Raw genomic sequence first — 16,742 nt, 5'->3', positions numbered from 1 at the left:
TAGTACATAAAATGTAACTAAACATTAACCAAAAGTTGTGATAAATAACTAAACATTAACCAAAAGTTGTGATAAATAACATACAGCCATACATTTATTTACAAACCTAACGAATAATGTTACCTTCCATCTTTAGATTAAAAAAAGAAAAAACAGTTTCTAAAGTATTTTCAAAGTTAGAACCAAGGGTGCCATGTTGGATCCATCATACATAAGTTGCGAGGGGATAAGGCTGCCTCTACCAGCTCGTTCACTCCCCTTTGCACCGATTGTGGCGGCTCCACAATGTTCTCATCCTACAAAACAAAAATCAATAAGAATTTTTCATCTTATATAATCATAGATGATAAATAATGATGATAAATGATGGTGATCATGCATGTACGTACCTCTTCGGAAAAGTACTGTGGGGCTATTCCTCTGATCCGGCCAATGACATCGTTCACGTTGGAGTTAACTTTCTCCTTCAACTCGGCTGAGTTCAATGTAGCAATCCCTCCAGCGGGAGGAATCGGCATACCAAGAGGTCGTCTTCCAAACCACGACAGCAATTCATCACGGAAGAACATAGCCAGTTGATACCGAAGATGATCGTTTTGCTGAAATTTAATAAAAACAAGAATAGAGTTTAAAGATCAATCAATGGCATGTTGTTGCATCCATTAGCCTTTTGTATATATATTTGGTTACCTTGGAGGAGATAACAGCTTGAGCTGCTGAACACATGGATGACATGAGAAGGCCTTCGACTCCAAACTGAGAGAAGAACGCTTGCATGTTCCTCGTGAGGCGGAAAGGTACAGGTTCATTAAACTCGATCATCCCGTTGGCGTCGTAGGCAGGGTGAAAATCTGTCTGGAACATTTTCCCGGTGTTTTTTGCAAACAAGACCTTGTTGGGGGACCTTCCACCAATTTGTAGCATGAAGGACATGAAACTAGAGACAGCTAGCTGGACTGCAAACTGCTTCTTGAAAGCCCACATGTGGCTTCCGCTCATCAATGTCTTGTACATGTACTGAGAGAATATACTGTCATTGACCAAGGTTTTTGTGATGTCACTGTAAGCCTGCAAACGTAGATCTCCTATTGCCTCTGCTGAGACTTGCCCTGATATAGCTTGATTGAGTTGCTCCTTGAAGTGGCTAATTGGAAGATCTGCCTCTCGGTCATTCCGTGCACAGTGATTCTCATACACCTCAAGGAAAGTGTTGTACATGAGATCATCCTCAACCATTCGGACCTGAAACCAAATATGTTGTTTAAAGACCATGCTCTGAGAGAGAGACAACGAGGTAGAGATAATACTGTGCAATGAACCACCACGCATCAATATTCATCCAATAGAACATCAAATCTATTGAAAATCACCTGAGACCAGACAGGAATGATGATTGGAGTGTAAATTCCAATGTGTCGTCTTCTTGATTCCTTATGCTTATCAAACATTTGGTTCATCACACGGAAAAGCTGTAAAATGCGTTCATCACTTCGGGCGTTAGGCGTCAATGATGTCTGGACAATAAAATGCTTTTGGGAGCCATCTGAGCCAATAAGAGTCAACCGCCTGAAGCTGCTTCCATGCCTTCGAACAATCGGCACATCTGCTCCAACCCTATCTAGCTTTACTGTATGATCAGGTGCTACTTCCTGGATAGTTGAGCGCATGATTAGTTTCACAAGTAAAAGACTAAAGTTAAATGCAAGCGAAAAGTAGTTTAGCCTGATTACTTCAATATTAGAGACTTAATTCTACCTGATCCGAAAAGTACTGCCCTGGTATCTCCACGTCAACAACATTGAAGTCACGCAATACCCTGCTTTCATCCTCCAATCTCAACACAGCTGGAAACCTGTCTTCAACATTGCTCTGAAGAATGTTTTTCCAATTTTTCAGTCGGTTTGTAAGCTCAGCAAGTGTGGCCGGGAATGTACTTGTACTTTCTGGATCAAGATGATTCTCAAACTCCTGCTTGTACTCTTTCACAAATTCGACATGCTTGGTCACAGCATCTGCCGAGAAACAAGCTCTGCAGACACCCGACAGTTCTTTTTTGAGCGGTTGGGGAACCTCAGCAGTGGTTGCAGTTGGATACTTGTAACAACGATGCAACAGAGCATTCACAACAGCCAGCAATCTTTCTTCTGGTAATGTAACAAATCTCGAACCTATTTCCGTGAGAAGAACCTGAAAACGAAGATTACTTGTTTAGATTCATCCAAACTAAAGAGTCAGGACACATAATCAGTTATCTATTATATACAAAGAGAAAACATATCACCTCGAGTTCACTGGCTAAGTTGTTATGTTTACTCCTAAGAGCTTCCATGATATCCTTGGCAGCGTCAAAAGCACCTGCAGCAGAGATTGCTAGGGATGCACCATTCTGTCTCGCTATGTTTTCACTATTAGTAGAGTTGCTCTGGTGCATAGATTGATCATTCCCGGGATGAGCATTATTTTCAGCTGTGGAGCGTTCACTTTCTTGGCCATGTGGGTTACCACTGTTATGGGTTCCACCGGCTCCACTAATTTGAGCACCTTGATGAGTTTCCGATGGTAAATTGCCTCCACCATGACCCGCTACACCAGAAGCGTTTTGCTGCATTCTTTGAGCTAAAACCATTCTCCCAAGTTCAGACTTATTTACCGCATCACGTCGCTCGAGTAAGTATGTGCGCAACCAGTAATAGAGAGCCTGAAACAGAAAATCCCCACATACTCAGATTAAATAATCCAAATGTACGATATATAGTCATAAAAAGCTAAAAGGTAAATTACTTGTGGGAAGACTGTAGCAATTTTCAATAAGACTAGTTTGCAATGGGGTGCTTCAGTTCTTTGTAGGGAAAGCAATAGTTGTGGGATCCAAGAAAGCCACACCCAGTGAGGAACTTGTTCTAAGTGTTTATCAAACACCCTGCCAACAGGCTCATTCGCTGTATCGAAGCTAAGAAGATAAAGAACACGAGCTATATGACTTCTGGAATTGGAAACTCCAAATTTTATACCCTGAAGAAAGCAGTTCACAGCATATTCAAGCCAGATTTCATCTTGTGTTTCTTGGTAGGCCTACAAAACAGAGTATCATATAAGTACAAGGCATACAAAACATCAAAGGAATGTTAAGAGCAAATAAGTAAACACAACACAATCATAAGAAAATACCATGTCACAATAATTTCCCCAGCTTATCCATCCCTTGGGTAAATTCTTGAACAGGGTGATCGCATTAGAATATGCGATATTAGCACCTTCCGTGTCATTTAATTTTAGATGAAAATCCCCCTTCAGACGAACGATCTCTGCTTTGATTTTATCTGGAAAATACTCCAAATTTGTGCTATTGATCAGATTAAGACCACTAGCAAGCTCTCCCTTCATTTCCAGATAGGCTTTTGCCTGCTCTCTAATTTTAACAAAGGCTTCCTGCACTCACACACCCAGAAAAAAAGATCAGGAAGATATTTTTATTAATAACTGTCTTTGAAGCTCAAACAAGAAAAATGCAGGTCTTCCATATAATTCATCTACTAATTCAACTCTGCCCAAAATTCTGGAAAGAATAAAGACTTTGGAGAAACGTACCTGAACTTCCATTGTCGAGTGTCCATACATTTTTTCAAGTATCTGCACACAAACATCATAAAGCCCTTGTTTCCGAGCTATCCTGGCAAGCTTATTGACGTTCCATGCTTTGTCACGGAACCCAAGGTGATGAAGTGGAGAGTTTGAAGCAGCAAAGTCCTTAAACGCCTCAATAACAACATTATACATTTCATTCCTCCACTGCAGCATATCATACCAGACAGTCATATTGTCCCATTCATTTGGAGTCCTCAGCCTCCAAGTCTCGAGAATATCCTTCAGATCTGCATAACGATTCCCCAGGGCACCAACAGCAGCGTTTCCTGAAACTTTGTTCCCATTTGCGATGTCAACATGGATTCTTGCAGACTCCTGAACCTCAACTAGTTGCTGGAATTGCTGTAGTAATGGCACTCTAGCATGAACAGACATTTCAGGCAACTGCCACCACTGTTCCAAGGCAAGATCAACGCCTTTCCCAACTATATTCTCAGCATCTCCGACACCATTTGAGTTTCTGTCATGAAGGGCAAAATAAGCTTGAACGAGGCGAAGCTTTGGAGTCTCTTCCACTTGCGCCTTTGGTATCACGTGGTCCTTCAAATATGCCCAATCTGGTAGTTTCCAGAGACCATCAAGCAGGATCTCATAATTTTCAATGCTTTTTCCAAAATCTACGAGGGCATCCCATTGGCCAAGCTGTGCGGCACAGTGAAGCCACTGCTCCTCCCACAGGCACATTTCAGCTTTAGGGACCGTATTATTATAAGTGCCTTGGGTTGCCTTAACCATTGCCTGATAAAAGAGGCTCTGAGAATGCTGCCAAAAACCATGCTGAACTAATGAGAGTCCAGCTCTTGTTTCAGCAGTGATGGACCTCTTCTTCCACAACCCAAATCTCATATCTTCTTCGTTTAACAAACGATAAAGCTCAGCAAGAGACTCGGCACATTTTGAGTCATTCATGAACAACATCACATGGCTCTCCAGCAGCGCCAATGCGAGATGCCATGCATTGTACGTTTTTCCTATATATTTGATAAGCTCACTAGGCATCCTAGGTTGAGGGTGGCTCAACTGAAGCCCTTCCAGAAGTGCTTGCACAACATTTGGCCGGTGTCCTTGCTGCTTCTTATGGTAGTCCTTTGACAGGAGAGATATCATAGGCTTAGCCAAAGCTACCTGTTCTTCCTTGAGAAGGGTTACCCATACAATTGGAAACACCAAAACCCATAGATGATATGCAACATTGGCATCCGTGTGTGCCAGCTCCCTTAAAGGGATTACAACATCAGCCACCTACAGTGGTAATTCAAAAAGGTTTAAAACTTTAGGATATGAATAATGTATTCTTCAGATTATCGCAAACTGATCAGGTGGATAAGATCACCATGGTAATTATATAATTAAGTTAAACATTTTAGATTAAGCAGAACAAAGAAGAAAGCACCATAATAACACAAAGGGAGTTTCAAATGATTCATAATCACCTGAAGTTTGCTTGCCGCGCTCAGAAATTGAGCATGTTTCATAACAATGTTGTCAAACATTGAAGTAACTTCGTCAGGACCCTCTAAGGTAGCAAGAGGTTGGTGTTGTATTCCAGGATTATCAGAAGGCAAAAGCGGTATCACCCTGGCAGAATTTGGCGCCAGACTAATTGGCTTGTCCTCGACTAATATAGCTAGAAGGAGATCAAGACCCTGTTTGAGCCAAAAAACATCACTTAACGCTTCCCAATCCTGGATTTGAATAATGTACTGCAACCGTGAGAACAAATTTTTCCCAAGAGACTCGTGATATAACAAGAAGAACTTCCTTCTCATCTCAGGATCCCTTGCCCGTAAGCCCAGCATGAAATGTCTTTCAACTTTCAGAGAGACCTCTTGTCGTAGGGCCAGAGGGTACCTAATCAATAATTAGATGAAGATGACATTATCCCTCACATAAAAAACAATAACGTAAGGAAAGAAAAGATTATAAAAGCCGTAAACATACTTTGTTGAATCAGCACAAAGTCCATATAGCAGCTGAAGGTACTTCTGATCCCACTCTTCCAAAGCATCAGATGAGAAGTGTTGCTTATCAATATATGAAAGCTTACTGAGGAAAGCAACTACATCCTTTTGGGTAAGGAAAGAACCAGACATTCCAGATGCACTTGTTTTGCTGAAATCATCCTCAACCCACCTTTTTAGCATGTCTAGTATGCAGAGAAGCACACTAGCATCAGTACCCTTTTCAGAAAGCAAGGTGTTCAGTATTTGAGTAACAGATCTTTTGCAATCTGGTATAAGCATGACCGTTTCATCTATAAGTTCCAAGACCGACTTTATATTACATATGACGGATCCAACATCAGCACTTTGACGAGAAGAAGTTACTGCAGAATCTGAATCTGCTCGCGGACCCTGGAATGAAAAAAAAAGGCCCAGAGTAAGCCATGATTTGAGAATGACTAGGTTCTCCAGTTACTATCCATTAGTCAGACGGAAAATAGAGGTAAATTACACGAGGTCGTAAAACGGATAGAAATGATATCTGAAAAAAGCCAAGAAATAACATATATAAATAAAGCAAATAAATTGGACAAGCAAGGTGAAAAATAAGAGGCGCCGGTCTAAATTTGAAGTGATCGGTGCAAAGCTAAAAAGATGCATAGGAGCTTCAGTTACCATTTAAAATTTCCATAAAACAGAAAGCAAGCACTAATGATCTCTTAGCACAAAAACAAGATATTAAGAAAGAATAACGTACTTGTCTAGGATGGGAACCAACTGCTGATCCCAGGTCTCGCGCAAGGCGTTGAAGGATACGCACCACCACATATGAATCAACAAAGTTTTTATGTACCTTGGCCAAGGTTTTAATGACAAGAAGTACAAAGCTAATTGAACCAAAAGAGGTATCATCTCCTGAAGCTTGTGGAGCAGTAACAGCACTCACATGTTTGTTTATCAGCTCATTCACTTTCTGGTACAATAGCTTTATGTCAGGAGGTGTACTAGCTGCATCCATTGGGAATGCGGTGAAGACCATCTTCAACAAGGAGCATAAAGATTTACCAGCATCGAGCATCTTGTGTTTGAAACACGGTTCAAGAATCTGGTGAAAAACAAACAGTCAGTAGCAAGCAAAGAGCATTTCTGTCTCGAATATTAGAATAAAAGCTAACTGCAGCAAGTATACCTGCGAAATCTGGTTGATGTTGTTCCTAATGAAAAGATGCGGCTGCTTCTCCAGAACTTTGTTCATGACATCTAATCCCTGAGCAAGTGCTGTTGACGGATCTGACTGAGACGGTGGCATGCTGCTCAGCAATTTTTCTAAATAGTTGAACTTGACGTTAGCATTTGGCCAAACCTCCAAAGCTTCCGAAAGCAGATCTAAAGCCTGTTTGTACATAGTGTTGGTTTCCCTGTCCTTCGGCTCAATTACCAATGCTACCTGTTGAAGAAAGCGGCATATTTTTAAAATAGAGAAACATAACTAGAACTCATGTCTGATATATAAAACACTACCAACAAAAAGACATGAGGTGACATGGTTGAGAAAATTAGAAAGATGACCAAAAGTAAATACAGTATATGCTCAATGGAAGGTACAAGCATTGAGCCTTACTCTTATTAGAAAATTAATGATCATTTCTTCCATGGCAGCATTTGGCTTGAATTCCTCATCAGGCTGAGTAGCAGATCCAGGAGTTTCTACGTTGGGGATTGATGATGCACCACCAGGTGACATGACACAAATTGATTGGAGACCAGGTTCAATTTTAACTCGTTTACTTGGATCCTCTGATGTTGCAGATCCATCTGTTGAACGCTTAGAATCAGCACCAGATGACAAATGCAATTCATCAGTGGCATGACTGGTTCCATCAGTATCAGTGACCGTTTTCATTTCATTCTGTCTTTGCCTTTCCCAACTGACAACCAATCCAGCAAGTTCAATTGCCAGCCGCCTATTCTCTGCAGTAGTATTATACGGCAAACCTAGACGACTCAAAGAATTCACCATCTGAGGGACAAATTGTGCTCTACAGCTATAAAAGAGATCTGAGTGCCGAACAACAAGTAGGAAGATGTGGATCAAATTTGGAATTGAATGACCTTCCTCCACCAATATTTTTTTCGTGTATCTTATCCAAATTGGCATGCGTGAATCCCCAAGAGGTAGCCTTTTAGGTAAAGCTGGCATTAGAATATCTAGCGCTTGCTTAACAAGCATCTTATTCTCCGGCTGGCATGTCCTAAGGAGCGCAACAAAAACCTACATCAAATTGGCAAATTGCATTTGTATTAGTTAAAAATTTAGAATAAGTTGTTCTGCAGGCGGCATATCTTGTTCAGGTGTCTCTTCAGCTTACTCGGATTCAGGGAAGAGTATCCTATCATAGTACCATGAAATCTAACAAAATATGCATTTTTAAGACATACATGAATGATTAAGACATTCAGATGTAGCTTAAGATAAGGATCGACCGTCTCAGTCATATACAAAGTTTATGAACCTGAGTCTATTTGGAGTTATAGTTCGATCCACGACCACAAGCCAAGCTAATATCTCAAGTTCATTGAGATTCTTTTATATCATTCTTCAAAAACACAAAATCAATAATAAACAGTGACATGATGGCAGCAAATTATGCGGTACCTGAAGAATAATTTTCTCGGGAGCCTGGTAAGCATCCAAGAAGTGGCAAACATTAACAAATGCCCACTGTTTACTGGCACTATCTTCCCGTTTGAGATGATTCCATCCAAACTTAATGAGCTCTTTTCTATGATGAACCAAGTCACTCTGAAGATATTTTAGAAGCAAAGTTGCTAATTGCAAAAGTTCGATCCTCAAAGGTTCATCATATTCAGCCGAAACCTACAACAATCAAGGGGAGATTAACAATAAAACAATAATATAATTCTGAACGCGCAGATAAAAATTAAGAAAAACATCTACACAGGGCTACCCAAGAAAAACTGTACAGATGCAATAATAACCAGCATGATTATTATACAGCAGCCTTCCCCACAAATGCGAGTTGTTTAGGGAAGAAAATGAATAACCTCTTCGGGTGGATCAAGAAGCCTCTCCACAATGGTTTTGACTATATCAGGGTCAATGACCTCCCATGTTTGGCCGTTTTGGAAAGCATGGGAAAGCATTGGAAGAATAAGCATTTGCATTGCCTGAACTAAATGATCATGGCCGAGTTGTTTGGAATGGAAAATGTCGAGAAAATGAAGGAGAAGTGCCCTTTTTATGTTGGGCGGATACCCTTCTGCAACCTGATTGAATAGATTCCAGTTAATATACTAATAAAACTAGAAACAAATAAAATTAAAAATGCATAAAAATATTAGTTGCATTAAATCGATCTATCCAACACAATAACGATACAGCGCACACGTATAGCGAATACGACACAGTCGACAAGACAACTACACTCACAGACACGCCATGAACTGATACTGAGAGCTGAAAAGTTTGTGAATTAAATGCACAGAGAAAGAAGATAGTAAGTTTGAAAATCTCAGATACCTCAATAATGTAGAATTCCTTCAGAAAGGTGTAGTCAATGCGGCTATGAAACAAGAAAATAGAGAGAATGTCGAAGAGAACATTCACTTCAGATTTTTCATGCCGTAGGTAATTCAAGAAGCACTTCACAAGCCATTTGCTCTCCTTCACCTGTGAATTTGAGAATGCAAACGACTTCACCTATTCAAATATCTTACATAACTCGAAATGAAGATTATTCAGATCTAAGCAGACAAGATAGAAGAAACTACCTGAACTAAGTTCAGCTCTTGCTCATTCTGCAAGCGAGATATCCTTGAAGGCGATTTCCAAATGAGAACCAAGGTATCGAAAACACTGCGGTTACTCTGCAGCCAGCTGGGTATCAGTTTCACCATTGTTTTGATGAGGTAGAGACCCTGAAAATACGCATCCGATGCTACATTAGCCTTTGTCTGTGCCGTGTTAGAACTCTCTGATTTAACAGAGACAAGATTCTCATCTCCACATGATTTAGCTGGAAGAGTTGAAGCTTCCATGCTCATTGTAGCATCAGGTTTTGGCAACATTTCAGGAAAGGCATATGAAAGTATCTTCTGTGGAGACTTTGCTAGTTCTTCTCTTAACGGTTGACCCGCATCTGATCGGATTATATACATAAACCTGAGTTTTTCAAAATAGAAATACGCAGCTATCGTTAGCATATTTGTGATAAATGTACTCCAAGCGCACGCTTAACCTATAACAAGATGCAGTGAACTAAGAAATTTATCATAAGACATAGTCCTCACCTTCGGAAATATTTTGGTTCACTTAATCTAGAAAGAAAATAATCAACAGCGAGGCTCGCATATCGATTCAAGAACTTGGTAAGCGGTAGACGGTATGGGCTATTAATCTCACTGTACACTTGCCCAGGAGGAAGAGCTGCTTCTAAGTCAATCGTTAAGGTTACAAGTTCATCTAGAAATTTTGAGGCAGCTTGTGGAAGTAAGTGAAAGAGCTCGATAATAGCTGCCATGGAAACAAAAGAGGTGCAGGTGAATAATCATACAACCAGAAGTCGCTTGATATATTTTCAAAACACAAATTACCAGCTGCTATTTTTGGCTCTTCTCCAGCTTTCCATGATTTCTGGGACTGGGCAAGTTTCTCCGGCTCCAACCATTTCTTCAGGTGCTCTAACAACTTTCCTCCTAATGTCACATTAAACCAATTTGAGAGAAGTTCAAGCAGGCGTGCCAGACCTTGCAGTAACGGCATACTGAGATTCTTTGTGTGTGCCAAATTAACTAGTATCGGCCTGAGGCTACTCTGAAGAAGCTCCTTGGGCATTCGTTGTTGATTAATAACCTACATCAGAAAATAGATTATTTAAAAAGCAACTAATTTTATATGGTAATAACTCGGCTGAGCAAGCTCCTCATATACAAATTCAATGTGCTTTTGCAAGAAGCCAAATTAAGATAAAACACAACTACGAACCTGTCTTAAACCCTCCTTAGCAACCGCAACTATTTCTGGTGCTCTACACGTTAGCGACTTGAAAAACATCGAAATTATCTTGGCACGTAGTTCATTGTGAGCCTGCGTTCGGAAATCAGTCCATGCCATAGTTGTGCATAGAAGCTCAATACACGCTGTTCGAAGCCTGTTCAATGATGTAAGCACTTTAGGATTCATCAACTTCACCGTCCAGACAGTTTCATCAGCCTCAGCTATTTGTAATGCTTCTTGCAGAAAATTAACCAACTCTGGAGTCACTTTAAGAAGGGGAGGCCTCAGTGCCAAGCAAAAATTCAGAGCTGCAACAGTTCCACCCTGTAAGGTAAATTAAATAAGCTAATAAAGACCAAGAGGAAGACAATGCCGAAAGAGATGCACAAAAGGAAACATAGAAGTGTGCGGCACCTGTTGATCAACTGTCTTTGATCGGAGTGGACGCATTATAAGTGGCTGCAGCAATACTTGGTATAAAGGCTCAAGCAACTCGGTTACCTCACTTCCAGTTCGGCTGGCCAAAAGTGCAAGGCAGTTCTGCACATTTTTCCTCACAGGGATGGATGCGTTAGGATTGAACAGCTCTGTAGCAAGATATTCTACCACATCTTGAAAGCTTTTTCTACGTGCCTCACTGTTTGCTTCGTCAACATTATTAACCACTCGTAGAATCTGCATAAGAACCTGACTCGTCTCTTCCTGCTCTTTGCTAGCATAAACAGGAAGCCTCTTTAGAACATACACCAGACCACGCACAATCTTTACTTGGAAATGACATAATGTTTCGACATTCACTTTCCCCACCAATGCACCTAACCCCATAACACCTCCCATCTGTGCTTGCCATGTGCTCCCATAACAGCCATGCAAAAGCCGGGGCAAAAGTTGTTCAAACACTGGTATTCGCACACTTGGATGGGGTGAATATACTGGATTTGTAGAAGGGCTGGAGACAATCATGGAAGCATTGTGACCACCCCTAGCCATCAGCACATCAGCATGTTTGACACGAGCAAGGAACAAAAGTGTTTCAGAAAAGACATTTAACGCATTAAGAGCAGCTTTGGCGTGGAGCCTATTTTCATCTGCAAGCACATCGACCAGGGCGTCTAGAAATATCAAAGGATCTAACTGCTTTAAGTTAGATGATCGATTACCCCTGGTCCTTGAACTTGCCGAAATCACAGCCCCAAGTGAACCAGTGCTAGTTGATGCATTTGTGGAGGTATAGTCGATATGCAAGATAATCGCAAAATGGCGGCAAATGTTTACTACAAAGTCATCATCCGAGTCTCTGAGATCCGGATCAGAACTGGCAGCAAGTATGGTGATCAACAGTGTCTTGAAGATGGACTTTTCAGCCATTAACTGGGTCTTTGTTTTTACTCCTAGGTCAGCCTGCGATAGCAAGAAGACATCGAATTTAATAAAAGGGATCCTTCTTCAGCATGTTAAGCAAATGAACCAGAAATTATAAGAAAAGAGCCAAATTATGACGGATTTAGATTAAAACTAACCTTCACTTCCACTGATTCACTCCTGTGCCAAGATGAATCAACAGAGGAACGCAACAGAGTAGATAATTGCCTGGGCGTTTGGCCCACATCAGTGACACAGCCAGGCAAATTAAGCTGAGACAACAGGCATACACGGAGGAATTTTAGAGCTTGCTTTCTGTAGTAGATGTCTATGCCTTGGTTCCTGTGAATAACCGCTCCTACAGCAAGATTAATGAATTTATCTAATGGCACCAGAAAAGGCGTGGATGGCTCAAATGTAAGAACTACGCGGAGACCATGCTCAGGATTATCTTTGCATTCAAGTGTAAGTGGCTCTTTCAAAAATCTTCGGTTGCGACCACCCAACTTTCCAAGAATCTGTAACGCTTTTCCACCCCAAGGATATGGCACAGGCCTCAAATGGGACCATAATGCTAAGATCACTTCAGACATCACATTGGCCATGCTAGGTTCCAGAAAATCAGGATTCAGACTATCCACCCAGAATTCAAGGGTGCGTAACCCCAAGCTCACAAGCTCATCGCTTCCCCGCAAGCAAAATACAAGAGGCTTCATGAGACGGGGAAGGTATGGCAATAATGAGCTTAAGCGTGCAGGAAGCGTCAAACAAAGCTCTAGCAAAAGATCTTTCATGTCTTCCCCAGCTGGGCCCTCGAGCATTGTTAGCAGAATATTAAGACAAGGTAGCAGCATTGGTATCAAATCTCTCAGAAGCAGCTCGTATTTACACCCAGCGAGACCTCTGAACACTGTGCGGAGCAATTGCATATAACCAAGAGGCTTTTCAACCTCGGTAGCATTCTTCATGCAGACTTCCATAATAACAGGAACGTGGTGCTGTAATATTCTTTCAAAATCCAATGGTGCTTTGGTAACAGCCCCAAAGATGCATCTAAACAGATGCAAAACTAGTTTAGTTGCATCTGAATCTGGATTCTTCAGGACATCGAGTTTACTGCTTACTAGTAAATTAATCAAAACATCCGCAAATGACTTGTAGACTTTGGGAGCTTGCAGAAGTGCTGCAAATATCTGAACCAGTTGATTATTGTTAATCATGCACTCAAAAAGCTCGGGCATGCATAAAGAGAACATGTCCATCAGATCTCGAGGTTCCATAATAGCAAGAATTTGGGAGAAAAGACTAAGCATTTCCTTCTCCTCATCCTTTTCTTTGAAGAGAGCTAAGCAGTGGACACCACTCTTTAAAACACCTGAAGCTTTCCACACCTGCATATAGGCAGAAATTATCAGAAGTTTATCACTAATGTACTATTAATGACTAGAGTAAACAATCTCACAATACCTCATCTTCTCTCATTCCTTTAAAACCCTGAGGAGCAGATGCTTGTGAAGCAAGAGCTTGAGGATTCAACCCCTGGGAAGCATAAGAAACCTTAAAATTAATATACTTGCATGACAAAACAACACAACGCTGAATACTAGAGACAACTGAACACAAACCTGAGGTCGAGGCAAATGAGCATGTGTTATACTCCATATTATTGTTTTCATTCCTGAAGACAAATCAGGGAAAAAAAACATATTGATCTTCAAGTACAGAATCATAATCAAAGTAAGAAGACAGATATTTCCAAGTATCAGTACCCATGACCAGTGTCTTGATCAGATTTTTACAATCATTCACTTCTTTTGAATGTTCGACAGGAACCTGCAAATTCAAAACTGCCTGCAACCAGAGTGGACGAGCAATTACTAAAAGCTACTAGATAATCTAAGAGTTGATTAAAACAAAATATACAACCTATTAATAAGAATGCATAATGTTATGGTAAAGAGACAAAAAGCGTGGTATGAAATCTAAGAATCTAAGAATCTAAGAAATAGACAAAAAATTACCTGAACAGGAAGTTCAAGTTTAGCCCTCAAAGTGACCCGATCCTTTCCCACCTCACCCTCCTCCAAAAGCTGCGTATCACAAGGCAAGAATGGGTTGCAAGAAATTCAATGAAATTGTATATTTGAGAAGAGAATTAGCTCAAGAATAGGATTACCTGAGGAATAGTTCGCTTAAAAGTACTGAATTTCCCAACAAATGCATCAAGGATACGTCCCTATATGCAATGTTACATGAGTTAATGGGTAGAGAAGCCGACCAATTCTATATTTTGCTCTCAAGTGAATGTTTACCAGTAAAATCCGTGCTTCATTCATTGACTGCTGATCAACACCTTTCTCGAATATTGGTTCTACCTGAACCCAACACAAGTATTAAGTATTAAATGATGCATATAGTTCAAAAGTAGTTTATCAAATTAAACAAGACAAGCACGATGGGGAAAGCACACTTACCAGATTTAGCATCAGCCTGGCACATGTTGTATGGATACTAAGAGAGAGGGTAGAGTCGTGCATGTTTCTTGAAAACAGGTAGATAATCCGGGATAACTGAAACGTTGATTATAGTAAATCTAAATTCAGAGGAATGTAAAGAAAGCACACTTACTAAAACTGACAAAATGTTACATTCCTAAAATTTTCCATATACAGAGAGCAATAACTGCGTATTGTAAGGGCGTATTCCTCTTATGGTGAATCCATAGGATGTCAAGATCAACGTTAAACACAATTAAAAGCTCTTCATCGATAATAACCTGAGAAAGAGAGAGATCTCCACGAACGTGGTGAACGATTTCCGCTAGTAGGCTGTAAGCCAAAGGCCTTAAAGACTCAAAACAAGCTCGCCCAGTTCCAACTAAAACCCTGACACAAAAGAAAAAAAAGAAAATTTCAGCTTCATAGATTGTATGGAGAGACAAAAAGTGTGCTTATCAAACATTACACCTCCTTGAAAAATATAAAACTTTAAATTTCAGAGATATTTCATAGCCCACATACCTCTCATCTAAAAGAGTGTCGATAAGAGGAAATAGACCTCTCTTGAAATCCGTCCCAAGCACATGCTTTAGTGAGACTAAAAGTTCCTGCATATCATGTAACCAAAATAAAATTAAAATTAACTGAAATCTATTGATGGTGCAATTAGAATTTTTAATAAAAAGTGAAGAGAAGGAAGAAAAGGTTTTCCACCTTTCTGATAGATGCAGAATCTGAACAGGTCACAAGCAAATTTACAATGCTCTTACATATGCTTTCTTCATGCGGCCGGATATATTCAGCACAACTTTTTAACAAGTATGTCAAAAAGGAAACCGTCTGCAAAATAAACCCCAAAGAGAAAGTCAATCTAACCATGCCAAAGCCCCCTTACAAGCAAAATATAATCATATATCAACATGGCAAAAAGGTTTAATCTCCTTCCTGACACAGAACCATTGTCTCACCTTAACCTGTGCACCCTTCAACTCTATAAACTGAGGCTTCAAATGCGAAGGTACATTCTCAGGTCCAGGGACGGATATAGCAGCAACCATCAAGGGAAGTAAATGAGGAATATTGGTCTGAACGAGCCGGCTATAGAGCTGGAAAAGGAACATAACAACAAGAGGACTCTCAGTGATTATCTTAAACGACCTTGTGCTCGGGTTAAGCTGCCCATTCCCAACAGGTGCAACAGGAGTAAGTGACTGATCAGAAGAAGCAGACGTCTCCACAGGCTTCACCTCTTCCATCTTAACGTTATCGAAGAAATGGCTCACAGTGAACCTAAAAACCTGGTAGATCTTGCAGACAAAGTCCAAAAACGGCTGAACCTCGTTCTCCAGCGTGGGCCTAAAGTTCCTAAGAAGGTCGAAGATAATGCGGATGCAGATCAACCCGTTCTCCTCGTTATCCGTGGTGAGCACCTGCATTGCGACTTTCAAGAGGTCTTGCACAAAGGGACGGAGGACCTCGCTGTGGGGGAGACGGTTGAGAATCTCAACGACGATGTTCCGTAGCTTGTGCTCGGGGTTATCAACGAGCTGAGGCTTGGTGATCTGTAGGAGAATGACTGAGAAGGCAGGGAAGTAGCATTTCAAGAAGTTCAAGTACTCAGCGGTGTGAGCTATCTCCAAACTGTCCCTGACCTCCACCACCATCTCAAGCCTTGTTTGGATGGCTACACAATTAAAATTCGTTTCCCAAAAGAGAATGGAATCAGAAGAGGAAAACAAGAACAGAATCTTTTGAGAATCTTTTGAGAATCTAAGAGAGAGACTTACGTAGGTCAGGATCCACGAGACGGCGGGAGTGTTGCTCGAAATTCTGAATTGGACTCATGGTGAAACTAGGAGATGACCTACAGAAGAGAAATGATTTACACGGCGGAGGATCTCCGCCGTCTCCGGCGATCTCAAAACGCGCCGGGGAAGAAGTGTTCAGGCTAGGTCAAAAACAATTGGGGTTAACTAGGGTTTTTACAGAAGGTGCTACTAAACTAGAGACAATTCTGGAGATTTTCTGAGCGCCAGGAGCAACGACTTCGACGATGATGAAGATGATGATTCTCTAAGCAGCGTTCACTCTCTCCTCTTCTCTGTGACTTCTTTTGAGTAATGAGTTTTGTGAACTCCGACACAGTTCGTGAAATCGCCTACTTGTTGTATCTACCAGTTTGTTAGTTTTTCTTTTCTATTTAATGGGCCCTGAAACTAAGCCCAGCTTATTTCTAACCCCATAATACTTTTTTTTTTTTTTTTTTTTAAACACTGG

At 40.8% G+C, this 16,742-nt stretch overlaps 1 protein-coding gene across 3 annotated transcripts; it reads right to left on the bottom strand.

Annotated features, from left to right (window-relative positions):
* LOC106315784 (transformation/transcription domain-associated protein-like) lies at nt 1–16,600 on the bottom strand. Of its 3 annotated transcripts, none has more exons than XM_013753603.1 (35): nt 16,253–16,600; nt 15,434–16,149; nt 15,180–15,305; nt 14,988–15,073; nt 14,744–14,852; nt 14,442–14,537; nt 14,280–14,342; nt 14,144–14,203; nt 13,989–14,057; nt 13,737–13,818; nt 13,593–13,645; nt 13,435–13,506; nt 12,126–13,358; nt 11,020–12,006; nt 10,594–10,929; nt 10,203–10,461; nt 9,900–10,122; nt 9,381–9,771; nt 9,130–9,309; nt 8,655–8,876; nt 8,245–8,466; nt 7,210–7,860; nt 6,778–7,035; nt 6,346–6,693; nt 5,587–5,999; nt 5,079–5,496; nt 3,589–4,887; nt 3,169–3,429; nt 2,782–3,072; nt 2,282–2,698; nt 1,756–2,187; nt 1,371–1,649; nt 691–1,242; nt 390–599; nt 1–296 (listed from the first exon to the last, which is right to left on the bottom strand). In XM_013753603.1, the coding sequence occupies exons 1-35, from the start codon at nt 16,308–16,310 to the stop codon at nt 177–179; spliced, it is 11,592 nt and encodes a 3,863-aa protein (XP_013609057.1). In that variant the 5' UTR covers nt 16,311–16,600; the 3' UTR covers nt 1–176. The 3 variants fall into 3 exon arrangements, with proteins under 3 accessions (XP_013609057.1, XP_013609058.1, XP_013609059.1); XM_013753604.1 differs by having other exon boundaries at nt 9,130–9,303; nt 16,253–16,310; XM_013753605.1 differs by having other exon boundaries at nt 9,130–9,279; nt 16,253–16,310.
* Between the last annotated feature and the right edge of the window lie 142 nt (nt 16,601–16,742).

The sequence above is a fragment of the Brassica oleracea genome, chromosome C9 (genome assembly GCF_000695525.1).
Source record: "Brassica oleracea var. oleracea cultivar TO1000 chromosome C9, BOL, whole genome shotgun sequence".
Classification (NCBI taxonomy): Eukaryota; Viridiplantae; Streptophyta; class Magnoliopsida; order Brassicales; family Brassicaceae; genus Brassica; species Brassica oleracea.
The sequence above is the reverse complement of the archived record's forward strand: the minus strand, read 5'-3'. Positions and strand labels throughout refer to the sequence as shown.